This window comes from Contarinia nasturtii, unplaced genomic scaffold, assembly GCF_009176525.2.
Source record: "Contarinia nasturtii isolate CC-2019 unplaced genomic scaffold, AAFC_CNas_1.1 Cnas_scaffold_1699, whole genome shotgun sequence".
NCBI classification, from domain to species: Eukaryota; Metazoa; Arthropoda; class Insecta; order Diptera; family Cecidomyiidae; genus Contarinia; species Contarinia nasturtii.
The window spans coordinates 2,705,431-2,724,792 of NW_022199032.1; the positions used below are offsets into that span (position 1 = coordinate 2,705,431).

Genomic DNA, 19,362 nt, shown 5'->3' on the forward strand with positions numbered 1-19,362 from the left:
AAAAAAACACCGTTTTGCTCATAAAATGAAATTTCATTTTCGATTTGGTTTGAATTTCGATCGCTGGAAAAACTAATTCACAATTATTTGTTACTGTATTTTGACGCATTTGTGAATGCACTTATTGTTTGTGAATATATTCCTTTAGAAACAATTCTAAAAAAATTTGAACACAAAAAAAGCAATCATGTTTACTAATAATAAATTGAAATTATTTATTTGAATTAAGATTCGTGAAATATTATTTAAAACATCCATAATTATTGATCATTGTGCACTTGTACACAGTCGCAATCCACTTGTGCATCCCATATATGTAAAAGTCCATTCACAATAACCACTTGATAAACCCTGCTGCTATGACATTTGGCATCTCAGTATGTCTAATACGCACAACTGCCAATATTTTTGCATTTGTTGTTTGCAAGTAGTCTTTATCTGGGTGTGATTGCATACAGAACGTGTTGATCTCGGTTTTAATAAAAATAAACTTGAACAAATTTCATCATATTGATTACAAAACAAACTGACCAAAAGAATGAATAATTCTATAGAATTCGACGATGACACCATTACCGGTTTTCCAATTCAGATCGTTTTACCCAACCAAATTGACGAAACATTTCAGTTTGAGAAAAAACCTCTCGAGCAATTGCTAAATTCCGACGACATTAAAGACCATCAAATTGTTGTTGTTTCCATTGCCGGTGCATTGCGGATGGGAAAATCTTTTTTGCTGAATTTTTTCCTGAAATATTTATACGCCAAAGTAAATAAATTTAAATCAAATTATCTTAATTTTATTAATTCCAATACGATTTTTGTGTAGTACAAACGGAATAACGTAGAGGATTGGATTGGAGAGAACAAAGATTGTGACCAGTTTGGATTTAAATGGCGAGGAGGTCAAAACCCAGAAACAAACGGCCTTTGGATATGGAGTGAAATATTCACTCACGAAAATAATGGTGTTAAAATAGCAATCATATTGCTAGACACTCAAGGCATTTTTGATGATACGAGTGGCATGAAGACATGTACTACAATTTTTGCATTAAGTACATTGATTTCATCCGTTCAATGTTACAACATCATGCGCAGTATTAAAGAAGATGACCTCCAGCATTTGGAGTTGTTCACTGAATACGGCCGACTTCTTTTGGAGTCATCGGATGAAACTCCGTTTCAAAAATTAATCTTTATCGTCCGTGATTGGCCATATGCATGCGAAACGGATTTCGGATGGAATAACGAAGTTATTGACAAGAAACTTGCCAATAGTCGAGAAAGAACAGCTGAAATGAATAGTTTACGAAAACGGATTCGTTCAAATTTTGACGAAATTAAAGCGTTTTTATTGCCTTATCCTGGTGGAGAAGTGGCAGAAAGTGACAAATTCGATGGAAGTTTACAACAAATTAAGAAAAATTTCATAACAAATGTTAAGGAATTAGTGCCAGATATTCTAGCACCAAAAAATCTCGTCGTCAAGAAGATCAATGGCCAACCGATTCGAGCTGGCAAATTGGTACATCTTTTGGAAACATATATTAATGTTTTCAATAGTAATAAGTTACCGGAACCAAGAACCGTTTACATGGTAAATGATTTTTAGTATTTGGCCAAAATGGTTTCAAATCTTCATTTCTTTCATTTTAAGGCAACGGTTGCATACACAAACACTGAGTTGTGTAGAGATTGTATGGCATTTTATGAAAATGCTATTCAGAAACAAATCAAAGAATGGTCAACATTTATCGAAGTCACCAAATTGGACGAATTCCATAAAGATGCCAAATCGAATGCATTAAAAATGGTTGGTCTCTGATTAGTTATGGTCATTTATGATTAGTTGTTCAATTGTGAAATTATAATTTCTTTTTCAACAGTTCGATGGTGCCATGAAAATGGGTGATCGGAATACTGTGTCGTATTTTAAAGACACGTTAAAAGAAGAGATCAAGAAGAGGTTCAAAGAGATCAAATATGAAAATGAACTAAAGCGCGAAAATAATGTCAATGTACGTATATATTATAATTCATTTATAAATAAGTAAATTTTATAGTAACCAATTTAAATATTCCCAAAGTCTTTACGAAAAGTGACGGCTGGTGCTGCTTTTGGTGCTGTTGCTGTTGGCATTGCAGTTTTTGGTATGGCTGCCGTTTTGCCTTTTGCTGGTCTAGCTATTTTGTGAATGGGACTCACTCGGGCTCTCTGATATATTTTAATATTAACTCGTAGTACGCACAAATATTATAAATATTTGAAATAGTATAAGATTAGAAGGCTTATTCATATATCAATATATTTTACCATAGCATATTAGAATTTTTGTGACTGCCCTGTGTTTTGTCTGTTCCTTACATATTATGGAATATATGTTATACGAGTAATAACATTAAAAATTCGAAATCAATGAACACTCAAAGTATTTGACAAAAGTGTTTTAAAAGATTTGATACTTTATCTCTATCACTCATTTGAAATAAAAATATAAATTTTAGTAGTAAGTACTATTATATACAAAAACTATTACGGATTAATTAAAAGGACGTTAATTTTCTACAAAAAATATGTGGTTATTCCTTTGCACGTTTTAAGAGTTTGAGATTTGATGTCATTTACAGATTCACAGAATTACAGATATGAGTAATTTGTTCTATGAAACCTTGGATTTGCATATATAAGCATTTTTGGATCTGATTTTAAAATATTTCGCTTAAATATACAAAACTTTGATTAATCGATGTAAACATCACGACAAATTGATACCGGCAGTTCATCATGTTGACACCGACAGTTTCATATGTAAACTGCATCAAAGCGAATTATAATTTTATTTGTGTTATCAGTGATTTTTTCTGGCTACTATGATACTTTTCGTTGCGATAATGAACAAAAAACCGCAGAATGTGTTTATTTTGTTTACTTATATCAATGCTCAAACCAACACATTTTTTGATATAACAAACGTTCTCGATGTAAATATGTATTGAATCGAAAAATTTTTTTACAAAAAAGTGCTCTATGGTACTTCCGAATGGTTACTGACAAACTGATTTTTATATAGTCAGTATATTTATTAGTCAATATATATTTTTTTCATAATAATTATCGTGAGAAAAGTCAACGCGATATGGCATAGTTGTGCGTGATCACCCTTATTTGCATTTGAAATGCAAATGCTGTACAAATTGTTTCTCTTTGTTTTACAAACACAATAATTAAAAAGCGTATTTGTATGTGCACAATGTATGCCCCTCTTCTCTTCTTCTGTCAACACCAATCCCTATCGTCGTCTTCAAATGTAACTCTCTGCTGTAAATGTAATAACTCATTTTCGATGAATTTGCAACAATTCAAAGGGAATATTGTTATTATGTTTGATTCCATTTGCGTGAATTTCCAACATTTTCCTTGTAATCCTTTTAATGGAAACATAAATTATTAATTTTATTGTGATGAATAATTTAAAGTCAAGACTTTGCAAATCTTCTAAAATCTCCGTCCCATTTCCATTCTTCGCTTCTTCTACCTCTGTTCCTCCTATTGTGCTTCCATCGAGAAAGTGCCATTAAATTGTTCGCTGAAATTACTGTATAGACATAAATTTATTGAATATAATTCAATCATGACAAAACGATTGAAGGTCATATAACACTCAAAATGGTGAGTATAGCGTCGCTATAATAGCGGTACTACTTCATGGTACTTTTTATTGGTGGCCATCAAGAGTAAGCGAAGCATATCGCGTAACGAACACAGATCAAATATCTTTTGTATTGGCATTTCATATTTATTGAATATTGTTTTGTTGCCTGAAGTCAACTTTGTGCATTTAAATTCCAAATGGACAGATAATCGATAGTCGTTAAGCCATAAAAATGTGCTGCAAGCAATAAAAGAAAACCCAACCAAAGCGATTCCTCGTAAATTATTGCTGTCAGCAATTCTCGCTGCGTGTGTGTGTGTGAGTTTCATCATCATTCAGACACGCAGCACTTTCACGCTGACAAAAATCACACTTATGCTCGCCGCCGCCATATAATACCATATATTTTACATGGTAAAATGAAAAAAAGAGTCACTCAATGGTCGTATTGTACATATATTCATATTTGATCTTTTTTCGATGTAATTTCAAATATGAGGCGGGAAAATTGCCTGAGATGGTAATAAAATCGAAATCGTATGTGTCGAGAAATGTAACAGCACAAAATCAACATCGAACACACACCGAACAATAGAATTTAATTACATTTTTGGCAGCACACATTCAAATGCCAACTGAATGATGTTGAATGCATTACACATTATTACAAACATGTACATTGTACATATTTTGTTTCGGTGATTGTGAATACAGTGTGTGTGCGTTCAAGAGACTTTCAATGAACTTCATCATAATATAAAAAAGAGGAAAAGCGAGTGGGGGAGAATATAAAAAAAACATCTATATCCATCCTATATGGATGAATTTGATTGCTGACGAATTGAAACAGATGCCCTGCAACGAATTTTCTTTTATTGGGTGTTGTCATCAAGCGTAAATGAAACGAATGATGGTTAAATTGTGTGAATTGCAAATTTTTCATTCAGTCTAGACTTTAAATCGGCCAAAACAAAACCATCTGCATATTTTCCATTGTGTCAATTCAATCGCGGTTTCTCCCTCTCCCCCTTGCGCATCTTTTTATGTATTATATCAGCCGTTATCAATTATGATACGCAAACCAGATGCTTTGGCTGACATATAATATTTGTAAATAATCTGACGAAGACTTGAGCATTCTTTAATATTAAATAGCCATGCGGAACAATTTTGAAAGCAGTTTTAAAACTCTAGATTGAAATGTAAGCATGGACAGTGAATTACCCTTTTTGACTTGAAGAAACTTTCTGCAACATTTTTCCACAGAATTTATAATGATTTCCAATAAGTCTTTGGCCCATATTTAGAGATAGAGATGCTCATAATTTTTCGATAAATAATAATATCGTGAGTTTTCGATTATTAGGTTACTTTGAAAATCGCACAATTTTCTCTATATTTTTCTCTATTTTTTTCTGCGAAAAATAAAATTCAATATAAATCCATTAATGCCGGAGCATAACATAAAATTCAGATATTAAACGGCAGACGATTTTTATTCATTTTATTTTGTATGTATTGTTCGCAAATTCTCAGCATGTGGTCGAATTGAAAGTCGATAAATTTATAAATTATGAATCATAACAAGGTTTGTGGTGTTTGTATATTTCAAACATGTACTTATTATAAAAAGTCTGTTGTATATAGGGACACGCGCAATTACATATATACTGCACATAACTTAGCTGCACTGTAAGAGATGGTTTAAAAGAAAGGTACTTTAACTAACATTGTCTGACTGCACAATGCCGATTACGTCGCATATATACCGCAACAAGATTTTTTTTAATTCACAAAACACGGAAAAACTATCTACCAACTATTTTCATCACTATTTCATTATTGATATCAGAATCGTCACTTAATCTTCACCTCGTCAGAGGTGTTTTTTGTTTGATCTTAAATACAGTCAAATATATACTGAATCTATTTACTGATTTTGTACGGAATAATCAACGTTGGACAGTAAATTTTATCTCAAAATATTCAAGTGGTAGCTATGTTATAATGGTTTACTTTTCATTAAGTTGTGGCATTTACTGCATTTACAGCTGCAGCCCAATAAATGGTCCAGTGAATTCATTTTCGGGTCGGATACTTTTAGTTTCATCTAAACGTGGAAATAAAATAATGATTTTTTGCTGAATGAAAATCTAGAAGTCAATGAATGTTTTAAAGCATTCAAGTTTTATCAATGAATGCAGGCAGCATAACAAAAGTTAACGTAGCACTTTACTCAAAATTTGAATAAAACACTAGCAACCACAATAATTTATTTAGGGCATTTTGTTGTTCTCAACCCTTTTCAACCAATTAATGCAAATGATGAATATCGACTCCCACGTAGAATAATGACCCCATCACGGAAAGACGCAAACTAAACACAAGTGTTTTTACATTGAGTGTACGCCACTCAACACTTTGGCCGAAAACCAGAGAGAAAAAAACCGGCAAAATATCTTGTTTTAATTCATTTGGGTTTTGATTGTCTTCATAGAATAGGAAACATTTCCCATGGTCGTGTGTGTATGTTTTTTTTATTTCGTTCTTGTGCATTCTTTGGGTATGTTCACTTTGGCACCATTTCGAAAGCAGCTTATACGAAATGCCACCGCAAACAAAACAGTCTACAACTTTTCATTGTAGCAAACATTTTTTTTGTTCATCTATTGTACACTGTTCTCATATTCGAAGCTTTACAACGGACCATTTTTGTTGATTCAATTCTTTTCTCTTGTTGCCTTCATTCATTTCTTTCCCCGGTGCATTTTCTTCTTGCAACAAAAAAAAAATGATTTGTTTGGAAACTGTTTTTCTTTTCTTTTGTTACTTAATTTGGTTATTTGGTTTTTTTTTCTTTTGTGGTTTTGGAACACGATCACCGGTATTTTTTTTTTGCATTTGTTTCCATGTTGAAAAGTAATGCAAAATATCAGCTACGCGGGAAAAGATTCTACACGATAACATAAAAACAAACCGAACAAAAAAACTAAACGATTTCAGGTAAAAATGAAAAGCTTTCAAAATACATGGAATTTGAACAGAAAAAACATTTATAGATCGTGAAACTGTAGACATGAAAAAAAAACCACCTTGTTTATGCTTCGACGAACCATATTAGCATGATTTTATTTTTCGATTTGCTTCTGTTTTGGCGAATTTTCTTTAAATCAATGTTAGGTATATTGCTAATAAACGATGTTTTCACTTATGCAACCGAATACCACGAATCCACCGCATTCTTGTTTGTTTATTTGTTTTTCTCTTCCCTTTGTACTCTCTTTCTGTGTGCATTTCCACCAAGTCGGAAAGTCGCTCAATTAACTATAAATCAATGCAGAACGATTGGTTTTGGTAAATTTACTTTTGTGCCACTCATTCGGCAATAAGGTTGTGTATGCAAATGCACACACACACACACACACACACAAACTGTTTGAGGTGGAAACATAACAATTTTCCTATTTATCGACCAAATCGTCGGTTATGAATGAATTCGAAAAAAAACCGCAATTGAAACCGAAAATGCATTTCAATCGATTCGCCCATGCAACAACAGTAACAACAGATTACAATTATAAATCTCGATTCCATTGCAATCGCTTCGTTATTAGATTATTTCTCTTGAATGGGTAAAAAAAAGAGTCGTCAACAATCTGCTACGTTCTAGCGAACAAACTTCAAACTTCCGATAATTACTCTTGAACATTCCGGGCCGTATAAGCTCCATTGAAAATTGTGTTGATGTTATTTTGTATGTTTGCTTTACATTACAAATGTTACATCAAAATTGGTGTTTGTTTGCCATTATGATTATTTCGGAAGCGGGAACGTTAATCATTGAAGATGTTTTGCGTTATGGTAAATCTGACATTAAGATTACCATTATTATGCTACGAAATTCATCATTCGTTCTGGTTGTCGCCATTACCGTCGCATCGTCGTCGTTGCTGTCATCCTTTATATTGACATTGCCGTCATCACTTTTGATTTATTTTCAATTTATGAAATATAAAATTTCCTGCATATTTGCCTCTTGCTTTTTCCATGGATTTCGTGTATTTGTTTGTTTATTTTTTTCTGTTGTTGACTGATGACATACGAAGAGCTGCGTTTATCTTCAATATTTTACTTAAATATGTAGCCAAAAGAAAAACTGAGCACAGCAAATTATAAAATCAGAATGTAAGAGAGAAAAATTGCGACGAGGGGAAGAAAAAGAAAAGAGAAGAATCTGAGGAATAGACTATCCGAAAAAATTACAAGTCGACATTTTTTCACAGGCTAGTTTTTTTCGTTTTTAAGCCAAAAATTGAAATTTCTTGAAATTTGGTGAGGCTATTTATTTTGGTAAGAAATTAAGATTTAGAAGTTTTCGCGGTGATTAAGCTACATAAATCCTATCAATTTCGAATCAACAAAATGCGAAAAATGTATGTTCGTAGTGTTCCTTTTGACTTTTTAATGAAATTAGTGCTTCTGTTGATGGAATTTTCTCTTCATAATTCAACATGAAAAAGTAATATTTTTTTGTCTTCGTTTTCTTCTTCTTGAATTCTGATTCCAAATAACGTCGAAAGAAAAAAAAATCACCGACCGAAAATCCGTAATCCAATTGGGCGAAGAAAAGTTACGATTAATTCTTTCCATCGAATCGAATATGTATGTCTCATTTTAAGGTTCAATCATTTCATTGCAAACTTTTTTAATTCCATCATTTTATTATAAACCCTTTACTTGTGATAAATTTTATGGGGTTTTTCTGGTGCATTTCATCGGCAACAAACTCACAATATATATTCAAGATTTTTATTGGCATCATTTTTTTTTGCAATGCCTTTCACACCCTCTATTTCTCTCTTAAAAAGTGATTTTAATACAAAAGCTTTCGCTGAAGTATTCATGACTTTTATCACATCATCATCGTGAAGTACCAACAGACATATTTCGTATTGCATATTTCACATTTGATGGTCTGAGTATTCCATATATATATATATATATATTCAGCCAACATTATTTCCCACGTTATTTTTTTATTTTCGTCGAAATAACGACAAAATTAACAGCCACCAAATGACAGATTTTTTCGGGTCCCAAAAAAAATCCAAGCGCACAATGGGTACATAGAATTCAAACATAAATAAAATGTGAACCAATGAACTTTCTGATTATCCAATATATCTTATGCTTAGGCCTTCTTAGCGCGGCACAGAGAGCAGATGGCGTTAGTCAGTGACACAATTTTTTTTTCTTACATTTTCCGAGTGTAAAATCCAATTCAACCAATGAGCACACTCACTGTAACCGATGCCGCAAAGTCATTGTATGCGGATTTATAAGTGAACACACTGATTTCTGTGAACATCTCTAGATGCAAATATCAGGATATGGTATTATGGGAATGGAGTGCACATGTACAATTAACACAGAACGCACTCTGAACGCATTAAATGTTAGTAGAATGTTTTTATGCCAAATATGAATTCAACACACAATCTAAAGTACGAATCGGGTTCATCGAGTCGAGGTAAGTATATCATCGTATTTCTTTTTTTTCTCTCCCATATGCGTGCAATTGTATGCATTACAATTGTACTTGAAAAAATAATAATAGAAAAGCAGCTGAAAAATATATATTCAACAACACAGAAAGTGTTCGGTAGACTTTTCTGTACACACACACACAATATTAAAACAACTTGCTTTTCGAAATAATTGTAAACGGATTGAATGTTACGTGCTCACCTCTTGTTTTTGTTTTGACAAGAGGAATGCAAGAACTTTGTGTTGGTTTATACATAAACGCGATAAAATCCTGTACTTTTTTCTCTATTTCATGTGTGATGGAAGCGTGTGAATTGCGTGTGAATTGCGCGTGAAAAAAACACTTTCCGGTTAATATATTGTTTTTTACGCTAAGGTTTACCACTGGAAAATCCGTTACATTTACAGCGATAAAATGCACGGGATTCCATCGTTTAACTCAAACGCATTTCGACAAAGTTTTCGACAACAACTGGTGTGGAAATGCCATAGTAAATTGTGCATTTCAATTTAGAAATGAAAAAAAAAAACTTTATGTTTTGCTAAATAATGATTAATGAGTGAGTCAAGATATGTTTTACACTTCGCATAATCATGTTGTATTCTTTCTTCCAATTCTTCTGAGTTTCAAACATTGAATAAAACCATAAAAAAGTGAAATGAAAATATCGAAAACAAATGCTCCATATTTCAATCCATGCATTTTGCTGCACCGTTGGCTTCTCGAATAATTTTCAAATTAGTCTGGGTCAAAGGTCTATATTTCAATGGCAGCTCATTTCTGATTAAATGTGAACACTTTATTCCATTTTCCATAACTTGATTGTTGTTTATGATTTGTACTTAAGAATAGATTCATATAGTCAGTCGCTTCCTTGAACATAACATACGTTTGGATTGCATTTAATGTTTCTGCTTTAGTGCAACCAATATTCTGGCGAAGAATGTGTCATGAATACAAAACTGGTAAAAGTTGCTTGATATTGTCACTGACAAATGTACTTTTAAATTTTGCGATGACATGAAGCTGATTGAATATTATAGTTTTCAAAGCATCAGAAGCACCGTAAGCAAAACGATCTCTGATCTGGTTGCCATTCAAAACGCAGTTGCATCGATGTCAACACACTTGATATAGAGAGATAGAGATATGGCTACTGTAAGTTAAATTGAAAAAAAAAAAAAGACAAACCCACACACACACGGCGAAGAGAGTACGAGAAAATGCACGAACTGATGAATTGATTTCGAATGCATTGTTGCGCAAAAATTTGATTTCGACAATTCAATTTCAGTACGCTCTGTACCTAAGTTGACATTATTTCATATGAGAAATGTTGAAAATAAGTACCGTGATTCGTGGTTGAACTTGTTAAAGTAGAAAATAAAAATTGAAGTACAATTTTTTTATATGTATATCGAAAGTGCATGCTTTGTATGCATTGTTGAGCACACAAATGCATGTTCATTCGCATTAAAATCATTCTCGTGAATATTCGTTTGAGATATACATAAAAGAACACTTACACATTGAATCTGTGGTCTATCATATGTTTTCAATTCAGTGGCAAGGTTGCGATTGCATGTGGGAGAGAAGAAAAATGAAAATATCAAAGAAAACCATTCTAGTGCGTATGAAAAATTAACAAAGCAACATTTCAACTCATAATTGACGTTTCGAATTGAATTAGAAAAAAAAAATTCAAGAAAAAGATGTTGAAATATGCAGAGAAATGAAAATTAAATATTCATCGTGTTCTGCATTGCTACTCAATATTGAGACTTATTCGTTATACCTAGGTGGGCAGAGGTATGTTCTGAGTTTTGCTCCCCACATGCGTCCGAAACTTACACCGTTCTGCAAAATGAAAAAATGGGGTTTGCCCCTCCCCCCACTGAACTTTATAAATCTTTTTTGCTGGTCAACCCTTCCGGCCCTACCCACCTATGTTCGTTAAACATGTTCTCATAATCAAACCTGTCCATGAATTGAATACAATAAGTTGGAAATGCAATTGGCTACAGTGGTGTCACAACAAAAATAACGCTTGCAGTGAAATTGTCGCAACTTTCGTAATTTCTCAAACGTAAATTGATCGAGATAAGTTTTATGAAAAATAATTGAATAAAAACACATACTTTTTAAAAGTGCTGTAGTTTATGCTCTTGTATCAGTTTTAGTGGCGAACACTTCTTCATCAATTGTTTGAAGCAAATCATATATTTTCTTTTACATTATATAAATCTATATCTTGATCTGATTGAATGAAGTTCAGTTTTTTCGTCTATTATTAAGTATTTATTATTTATAAATCTTCATAAACGTTTAAATTTTCATATATTTTTTCTGTCCAGTCATCACTATGATTTTTTTTCTGCTTGTCATCGATCGCTCTTGTTAAAAGTTTCAAGTGAAAGATTTATCCGCAGCAACAATGTGTCAATATCTCAATTGTTTCGTGAAGTTGGTTGAAAATTGTGGTAAATCTTTAAAAGATGATTCAAATATTTCAAAACGTAACATAAGTTGAATGTTCGAGCATCATTTACAATATGCACTATTTCATACGATGTGAATTTTCACATAGTCGAACATTTAATTCATATCTATTCCAGAAATTGAAAATGTCAAAGTTTATCTTAAATAAAAATGACGTTTTGCAGCATTTTCCAATGAGATCGAAATGAAACTGTTTTGGAATTTCTTGCTTTAATTATTCGTACACGGAAGTTTCAGGTCGACACAAAATCTAAGGGCGTTTAGCTTTTCGAAATTTATTATTCACAATTCTAAATAAACTATTCACACAAACCAAAATTAAGGATGTAATTTCAAAGCCAGAGAGAATGTCATGAATATTCAGTTGAGTGTCATTTCTCATTTGCTTGTGGCCATATTCATTTTTGTCCTCTTTTCCCTACCACATTCAAACGAATAACTCAACTAAAGCCATTCATTGTCATGAATAATTCATTTTAAAATTTAAAATCTAAACTCTCTCAGGTTTCGAAATGCCGAAATTGCATTTTTCTTACACATTTCTGATGATTTAAAGCGAAAGAAAACTTTCCCTATCGCATGCTGCAGTGAACCGACGAAAGTAATATATATAGCAAATCATCACAGAGATTTTGTGATAGAATATACATGAACTCCCATTTTTAGTTTTAGTTTTTCGATAATATTTTCATATTTTAGAATAAATATGTTATCCAACGAAAAATTTACGAGAATTCAAACAGACACCTTTTTCTCTCACTTAAAAACGATAAAAAGTGTTATAATTGTGAAGTAATGATTTTCGCGCTTTAATTTTTCACATATTTTGCAAATTTTACTGAATCAATTTGCATTTTTTTCGGTTTACAAACGCATTTTGATACAACTTTTCTAATTTCATGTGAACTTTTCACCATTTTATTTAGGTCGCGCGGTTTTTTTTATTCGCTCTGTAAATTAAGTTGACTAAATTACATTGCAGACGATTTAGTTTGACATGGGTAAGAGAGTTAACTTTTTAATGATAGAAAGAGTGAAACTAATTTTCCGCTACATTTTAAATAGTGCAATAATGTATTCTCATGTTGTATGTTGTAACTTGACTTGTTTCCACGTTTTTTTTTCACGTGCAATATTCTCGTTGTCATTTAATTTTTGCCAATTCAATTTGTAACATAAAAATGCCTCAGCGAGTTGTACACAGCCATCAGGTATGGTATGCAGTGTGTCCCATTTTCATGTTTGATACACTGATGCTGAAAACGCTTAACTATGTGTAATGTGTATTCGTATTTGATGGCACCGTGTCTGTAGTTGTTTTGGTGCAAAGAGGGACACAATGTTCATTTGTCCGTTTAGTCAAAAGTTTTCCACGTTGTGGCTTAGTGTCTTGACATGGTTTTATTCGTTTTACGACTTGGTTTACTTCTTTAAGAGCGATTAGCCATAGTTTTAATATTGTTAGTGTGAGTAGTGCCGTGCGTCTTAACTTAAATGCGATACCGACAACGACCACGCACATTTTAGACGATTTATACACACACACGTGTACGTATAGGGTAAGGTAAAATTGTAATATTTCATCACATCAGATAAAATTCTACAGGTTTTGACAATCCACCATCATTGCAAATTATATTTGTCGGTGAAATGATGTGAGCTTATGTTATCGTCGCTTATGTGTATGTGTGTGCGTGTTCCGAAATGAAATGTGCTTTTGCAGATATTATATGGATGTACGTGTATATATTTATGCCCCTTGAATGTGACGGGATTCAATTTATTTTTATATTCGATTCAATTAACGTTGAGTCCATTTATTTGCATCCAGCTAGACCTATATCTAAATTATAGTCGTGTCTGACTGTGCATTGAGCTTCTGTACATTGGATATTAGCTTACAAAATTTCAATTATGTAAATGGTGTTTGGGCCCGAAATAACGATTTTCTCACAGCTCGCACGTAATGCATAAAAAAAAGTTGAGAACCATTCGTCGTGTTCGGCTTGTTTTTATAATGCGCTCAAATCTGACGAACTTTCAAAAATCTGCTTCACGTTTGTACTTTTTTTCTTTCTTGCTGTTTTCATACATTTCCATATCACGATACAATATAGAAATTAATACAGTGTTGCTACGAACACAATACGGCTTTTATTAATTTGAAATTATTTGCATTTGTGGAATAGATGCTGTGAATGAGAAAGAATGAGATATGAGATCTATAGCAATCAGTTTAGCACAATTGAAATTTATCAACATATCCAATTTAGTTTGGATTGTTTTTGGGAGCTGTATGCCATTATTTGGAAAGATTATCTGTAACTTAATATGCTGTACAACGTTGTGCATATCGATTAGTCGAACCGAAGTTCAACACAACATGTCCACAAAACACAATCCGTGTGGCACTCAATGCGAAATACACTCCGGATAATTGTAAACGTGTTTGATTTTTAAATCAGTTTAACCGCTCCATGGTTTTTCTACATATTTTTCAATGCAGTGTGTGGCCTATTGTATGCATTTCAAATGGTACAGAAACAATTGCAACCTTTTTTTCGATTTGGTACAAAATAAACAAAAGTATATCAAAAGCATAATTGAAACGATCGATTTTTAAATCACAATAGGGTGGAACAAAATGTATTTTCTCGATCCACACTCGATGGAATTGAATGGATTTCATTTTTACAGTGGATTTGATTAAAGTGATCTGAAGTTCAGTTGAAAATAAAAGAATATTTTTTTTGTATATTGTGGTTAGTAATCACAAGAAGTGAGAACTAATTTTATCTGATTGGGATGTACTCATGGAACTGCATGGGGGGGAAAATATCATGTACCATAGGGAGAAAAGTTGGCCAGCAAAAAACACCGGTAAATTAAAAAAAGCATCTCAAAAATCGATAAAACTAAAAAGCAAAATATTATTTAAAAGTTCAGGAGTCATTTATTAGGCTAATATTACTATTTTTTTCGCGATTGTTGTCTTGTCGTATATATATGTAAACACTATAGTGTTTCACTAATATTTTCTGTTTTGCATTGACAGAAGAGCTAAATACACAGCAAATATTATCAGTGGTGTCATTTGCTTTATTTTTTTATGAAAAATATTATTGAATTTTTTTTTACTAATTTGATTTATAAATATTTTACACTTATTATAAATTCTTTAATTTCATAAAAGTCATCCAATGTTTCATATATTGATTATAGTGAATATTTATTTGACACGTATAACCTTGTTATTATTTTTTACTTTTTGCTATAAAGAGTCTTAATTTGAGACTTATGTATGTTCGTAGGCAAATAAAAGTCTATTTTGAGTAAACAGCCAACCCATGGATGTGCTCTAACCAATGAATAACTTGGTACACATCAAGTAATACAAATATCAAATAAAAACCTAAAAAAATAATACGTATATGAAAAAAACCTATTCTAACTTCTGGTCTGATCACATAATTATCTACTGATATTTATACCGAACAAATTATTTTTCTTTACCTATTTATTCAACTTTTTAATCGAGATTCATAATATTTTTTACTAAATTTGAGGATTTTATATTTATACATTCTGTAAAAATGTTGATGAATGTCTCTTGATGATAAAATAAATCTAATCAAATCTAATCTTTTTAAGTATTAGATTATTAAAACTTTTTCAGTATCGCATATATTGTGAAATATCAACTGTTGGATTATTTAAAAACGAAGGAGCCCTTGAAACAAACAAGCTTGCCTACGTGTTTTCGTGCAAACTACGTGTGTAAATAAAACTTAACCGAATCATTATTACAATATTATATTTATAAGGTATGGAAGACGAATGTAGAATATTTTGTATTGTGTTTCACTTTCAATGTGTTTATTTTACAAATATTCGAAATACTTACTTGGTTAACGATAATGATTGGCAAACAATTTTGCATATAAAAATGGTTGTTGATGTCGCTGTTCTATCAATAAGTTTTTGACAATTAGATTGAAAAGTTGAAGTTTCATTAATCGAATATTGTCGTATTCTATTGTATTTTTAAATATGTTGCGATTAAGCATATTTCTCTTGTGCTCGACTGTGCTGAACATGGCGAATGGTTTTACTGAAATAGTAGACACCAAATCAGGCCCGATTCGTGGTAGGGTGAAAAGTACAATTTGGTACAATAAACCATATTATTCGTACAGAGGCATCCCATACGCCAAGCCTCCTGTTGGTGAACTTCGATTTAAGGTATGAAATTTCCTTCCAAATTTGAATTTGCCGATGATATCTGAGAAGCGCATCATAATCTAATGGGGAAATCGCTCTTTTCAACATGTGACACATGTCTATTTGAAAAATTATATTTACTTTAACCTTGAATCATTTTCATAGGCACCAGAACCTGTAGAAAAATGGACAGAAATAAAAAACGCATTTGAATATGGTATTTGGTGCCCCCAACCCTCGAAAAAGGGTAAAGAAACCTCCGAAGATTGTTTAACGCTCAATGTTTTTGTGCCAATTCTTGAGCAAAAAAAAAAGTTGCCAGTGGTATTTTTTCTACCTGGTGGTAGTTTTGCGAGTGGATCTGGTAGCGATTTCATTTATGGACCGGATTTTATGATGGAGAATGAAGTTATCTTAGTGACTGTAAACTTTCGACTCGGAATATTCGGTTTTTTGTCCTTGGGAACACCAGAATATTCGGGAAATATGGGATTAAAAGACCAACAGCTTGCTATGAAATGGGCTTACGATAATATCGAGTCGTTTGGTGGAGACAATAAGAAAATTACACTTATGGGACTTAGCGTAGGTGTGTGAATTTTAAAATTTAAAATAATATATATTTTTGGTATCTTGAATATTTGGATACTCTGATCTTCGAACAACATGTGTTTTTCCACAAAACAGCTGTGCCATTCATGTTTCACAAAAACAGAAATTATTTCAAACAATAGCATGACGAATATGTTTTTAATTCTATTTTAAGGGGCAAACTCTGCTGGTTTCCATTTGCTCAATAATGAATCATCAAAATGCTTCAACCAAATTCTCCTCCTAAGTGGAGCACCAAATAAATATCATAACTATCAGAAAGGCGACCATAAATGTTTGATGAAGGAGCTTTACAAAAAACATAACAATGGCAATCCCAGTGATAAAACACTGATCGATTTTCTAAAAGATGTAAATGCCAGCGAAATCGTCAATTTTTTTCAAGAAACATACGTACGGAAATATTCGGTGTGGACTCCCGTGGTTGAAAGTAAGTCAAATATTTCATTAAAATTGAAAAGTATGTTTTATATTAAGGTAACGTTAGACGCTACCTCAATGATTTTGTATGAAGAAAAGTTGTTTCGTTGTCACAAAATCACAAAGTGCCAATAGCGTACTATTTTGTCTCATTTCAAATGAATCATGTAAGCTCAATATAATGTATGCTATTCTTTTATTGATTTATAGAACGAAGTTCAATACGTCCAATAATTGTTGATGATCCAATGACTGCACTAGAAAAAACAAAGAGTATCAACAAAACTGCGTACTATACGATTACAAAATATGTAAGTTTTAAATATATACTGTCAACACATTCATCATATACATACGTGTTACTTTTTTTATTTTTTTCATACTTATTTAAAAAAACAACTATAACGTTCGTCGCCGATATAAAATTATTGTAAAATTGTCTTACTTGAAATATTTTCATTTTCAAATTCAACAAAATTTTAAATGTGTTTACAAAAACTTACTGACAACAACTATCAATTCAGATGCTATTTATAGTTTTTTTTGCGAATTTCATCTCATTTGTTTGTCTCTCATGCATTTGAGCTTTGTTGTTCAACGTTTTATTGTTTTTTTAGGAATATTTATCACTATTTGAGATCGGAGGAACAGATTATAAAGACCCAACTGCCGTGCGCAATTTTATCAAAGATTTCAATATTGATTTACCTATTTTTGGTTATAAATCAATAATTGACAAAAAAGTAAGTAAAAGTACTTCTATTATTTAACATGTTTTTGTAAGAATTCTTAAATATGTTATGAAAAATTTAATTACAAACGAAAAGAAAATATACTCTTAAAAAATATAGAATGTGAAAAAACTCTGGTTAATCGATGAAAAATATCATTTCAAACTCAAATAAATATCTATTTAAATAAAGTATTCATTGTAAAATAATATTTTATATCGATTAACCAGAGTTTTAACTGACGATATTCTTTATTGTAGCCTGCATATCTTAAAAATGTGATGAAAGAACTCCACAATTATTACTTCAAATTCAATGAATCAACTCCCGATCAAGAGCTACTCAGACAACGTCTTATGCTGGACTCAGATCTCTACTATGCATATACCATAGAAAAATGGATGGAGCGGCATGTTGCTATTTCCAAAAAGGACACCTTTTACCATCGGTTAGTTCTTACGGTAAAAAGTATGATATAATGTAAATATACCGACTGAAATTCTTCGTAGATTTTCACTTCATACCATAATGAATCCACATCCAGAGTTCCCAAAAGATTTTCCGATTGCTGGTCATGCAGAGGAACTTCCCTATGCATTTACGTAATTTTATCGCATAACATAATTCACGAACACAATAATATAAAAAAAAAAAAAAATTTCAGAACCACCCTATATTTTTATAACGCAAAAAAGGTAATAGAAAATAAGGACATTGACCAAGATCACGCAAAAGCTTTTAAAGCAATGAATATGGTACAAAAACTATACACGAACTTTATAAAATATGGGTAATACAATTATAATTTGAATGTTTATTTTTGATTCATATGATTGTCGTTTCGCAAATTACAGAAAACCAATACATAATGATGATCTGATGACTGAAGAATTCAAACCAATTGAACGTTCGAGCAAAGCAGATGAATTTGATTTTGTCGATGTGACGAATTCTGGTTTAATTGCAGGCAAAGGATTGACTGAAGGCAGAACGAAGTTTTTGGACCAAATTATCGAGAAAGTGAAACATTTGGTTGAAAGCCATGGAGATGTCCCGAAAAAAACACAAATTGAGCAGCTACACGACATGAAGTACCCCAAATAAACTTGATAAAATACAACTCACACTTTTTAGTCTATAGACATTTATCAGCGATTGAAATACAATTTGTAATTGCAATGGTAATACGTCATTAAATGTTCAGTTAAAGAGAAATAAATAAGAAAATGTCAAATATTATATGCAAGATTATTTTATGTTCAAACGTATACTACTTTTAAGGTAAATATTGAAATAAAATGCCGAATATCTAGAATACATAGGTGATGACCCTCGTCCTAGGGTTCGGAGCACATATTTTTAGGAACCCTCAACAATTTTGGAAATGAGGACCCTTTTTTTTGCCATCGTCAGGGACCCCCTACACAATTTTGTAATTACCCTCCAAATTTTTTACATCATCTTCTATGTCTAGAATATGCACAAATAAATGTGTATAACGGCACATCGTGCTGTCTTCCTTCGATTCTGTGAAGCTATACTACGTGTGTACAATGTTAGTATAAAATACGTATTATTCAGTGTAGATTTATGCCGTATATTGTGAATATTTGTGTATATTTTGTATTCAACAAACAGATAATATTTATATAAATAATAATTTTTGTAAAAGGTG

General features: G+C 31.9%; 2 protein-coding genes across 2 annotated transcripts; both read left to right on the forward strand.

The window, feature by feature from the left end:
• The first annotated feature begins 422 nt into the window (after window positions 1–422).
• Window positions 423–2,551, forward strand: LOC116346968 (atlastin-like). Its single transcript, XM_031777303.1, has 5 exons — window positions 423–769; window positions 830–1,600; window positions 1,661–1,816; window positions 1,890–2,021; window positions 2,091–2,551. The coding sequence occupies exons 1-5, from the start codon at window positions 539–541 to the stop codon at window positions 2,196–2,198; spliced, it is 1,398 nt and encodes a 465-aa protein (XP_031633163.1). The 5' UTR covers window positions 423–538; the 3' UTR covers window positions 2,199–2,551.
• Window positions 2,552–15,683: 13,132 nt separating this feature from the next.
• On the forward strand, window positions 15,684–18,926 carry LOC116347093 (esterase B1-like). The gene is made up of 9 exons (XM_031777527.1): window positions 15,684–15,945; window positions 16,090–16,513; window positions 16,691–16,966; window positions 17,167–17,267; window positions 17,574–17,699; window positions 17,948–18,135; window positions 18,197–18,289; window positions 18,352–18,477; window positions 18,542–18,926. Exons 1-9 carry the CDS (start codon window positions 15,754–15,756, stop codon window positions 18,789–18,791), a joined length of 1,776 nt encoding a protein of 591 aa, XP_031633387.1. The 5' UTR covers window positions 15,684–15,753; the 3' UTR covers window positions 18,792–18,926.
• Window positions 18,927–19,362: the final 436 nt, after the last annotated feature.

Excerpts from the sequence above, each read along its gene's own strand:
- LOC116346968 (XM_031777303.1), top strand. The coding sequence starts at position 539 with ATGAATAATTCTATAGAATTCGACGATGACACCATTACCGGTTTTCCA. Across the intron at positions 770-829 it reads TGAAATATTTATACGCCAAA|TACAAACGGAATAACGTAGA; the intron begins GTAAATAAATTT and ends ATTTTTGTGTAG. Across the intron at positions 1,601-1,660 it reads AACCAAGAACCGTTTACATG|GCAACGGTTGCATACACAAA; the intron begins GTAAATGATTTT and ends TTTCATTTTAAG.
- LOC116347093 (XM_031777527.1), top strand. The coding sequence starts at position 15,754 with ATGTTGCGATTAAGCATATTTCTCTTGTGCTCGACTGTGCTGAACATG. Across the intron at positions 18,136-18,196 it reads AAGGACACCTTTTACCATCG|ATTTTCACTTCATACCATAA; the intron begins GTTAGTTCTTAC and ends AATTCTTCGTAG. Across the intron at positions 18,290-18,351 it reads GAACTTCCCTATGCATTTAC|AACCACCCTATATTTTTATA; the intron begins GTAATTTTATCG and ends AAAAAATTTCAG.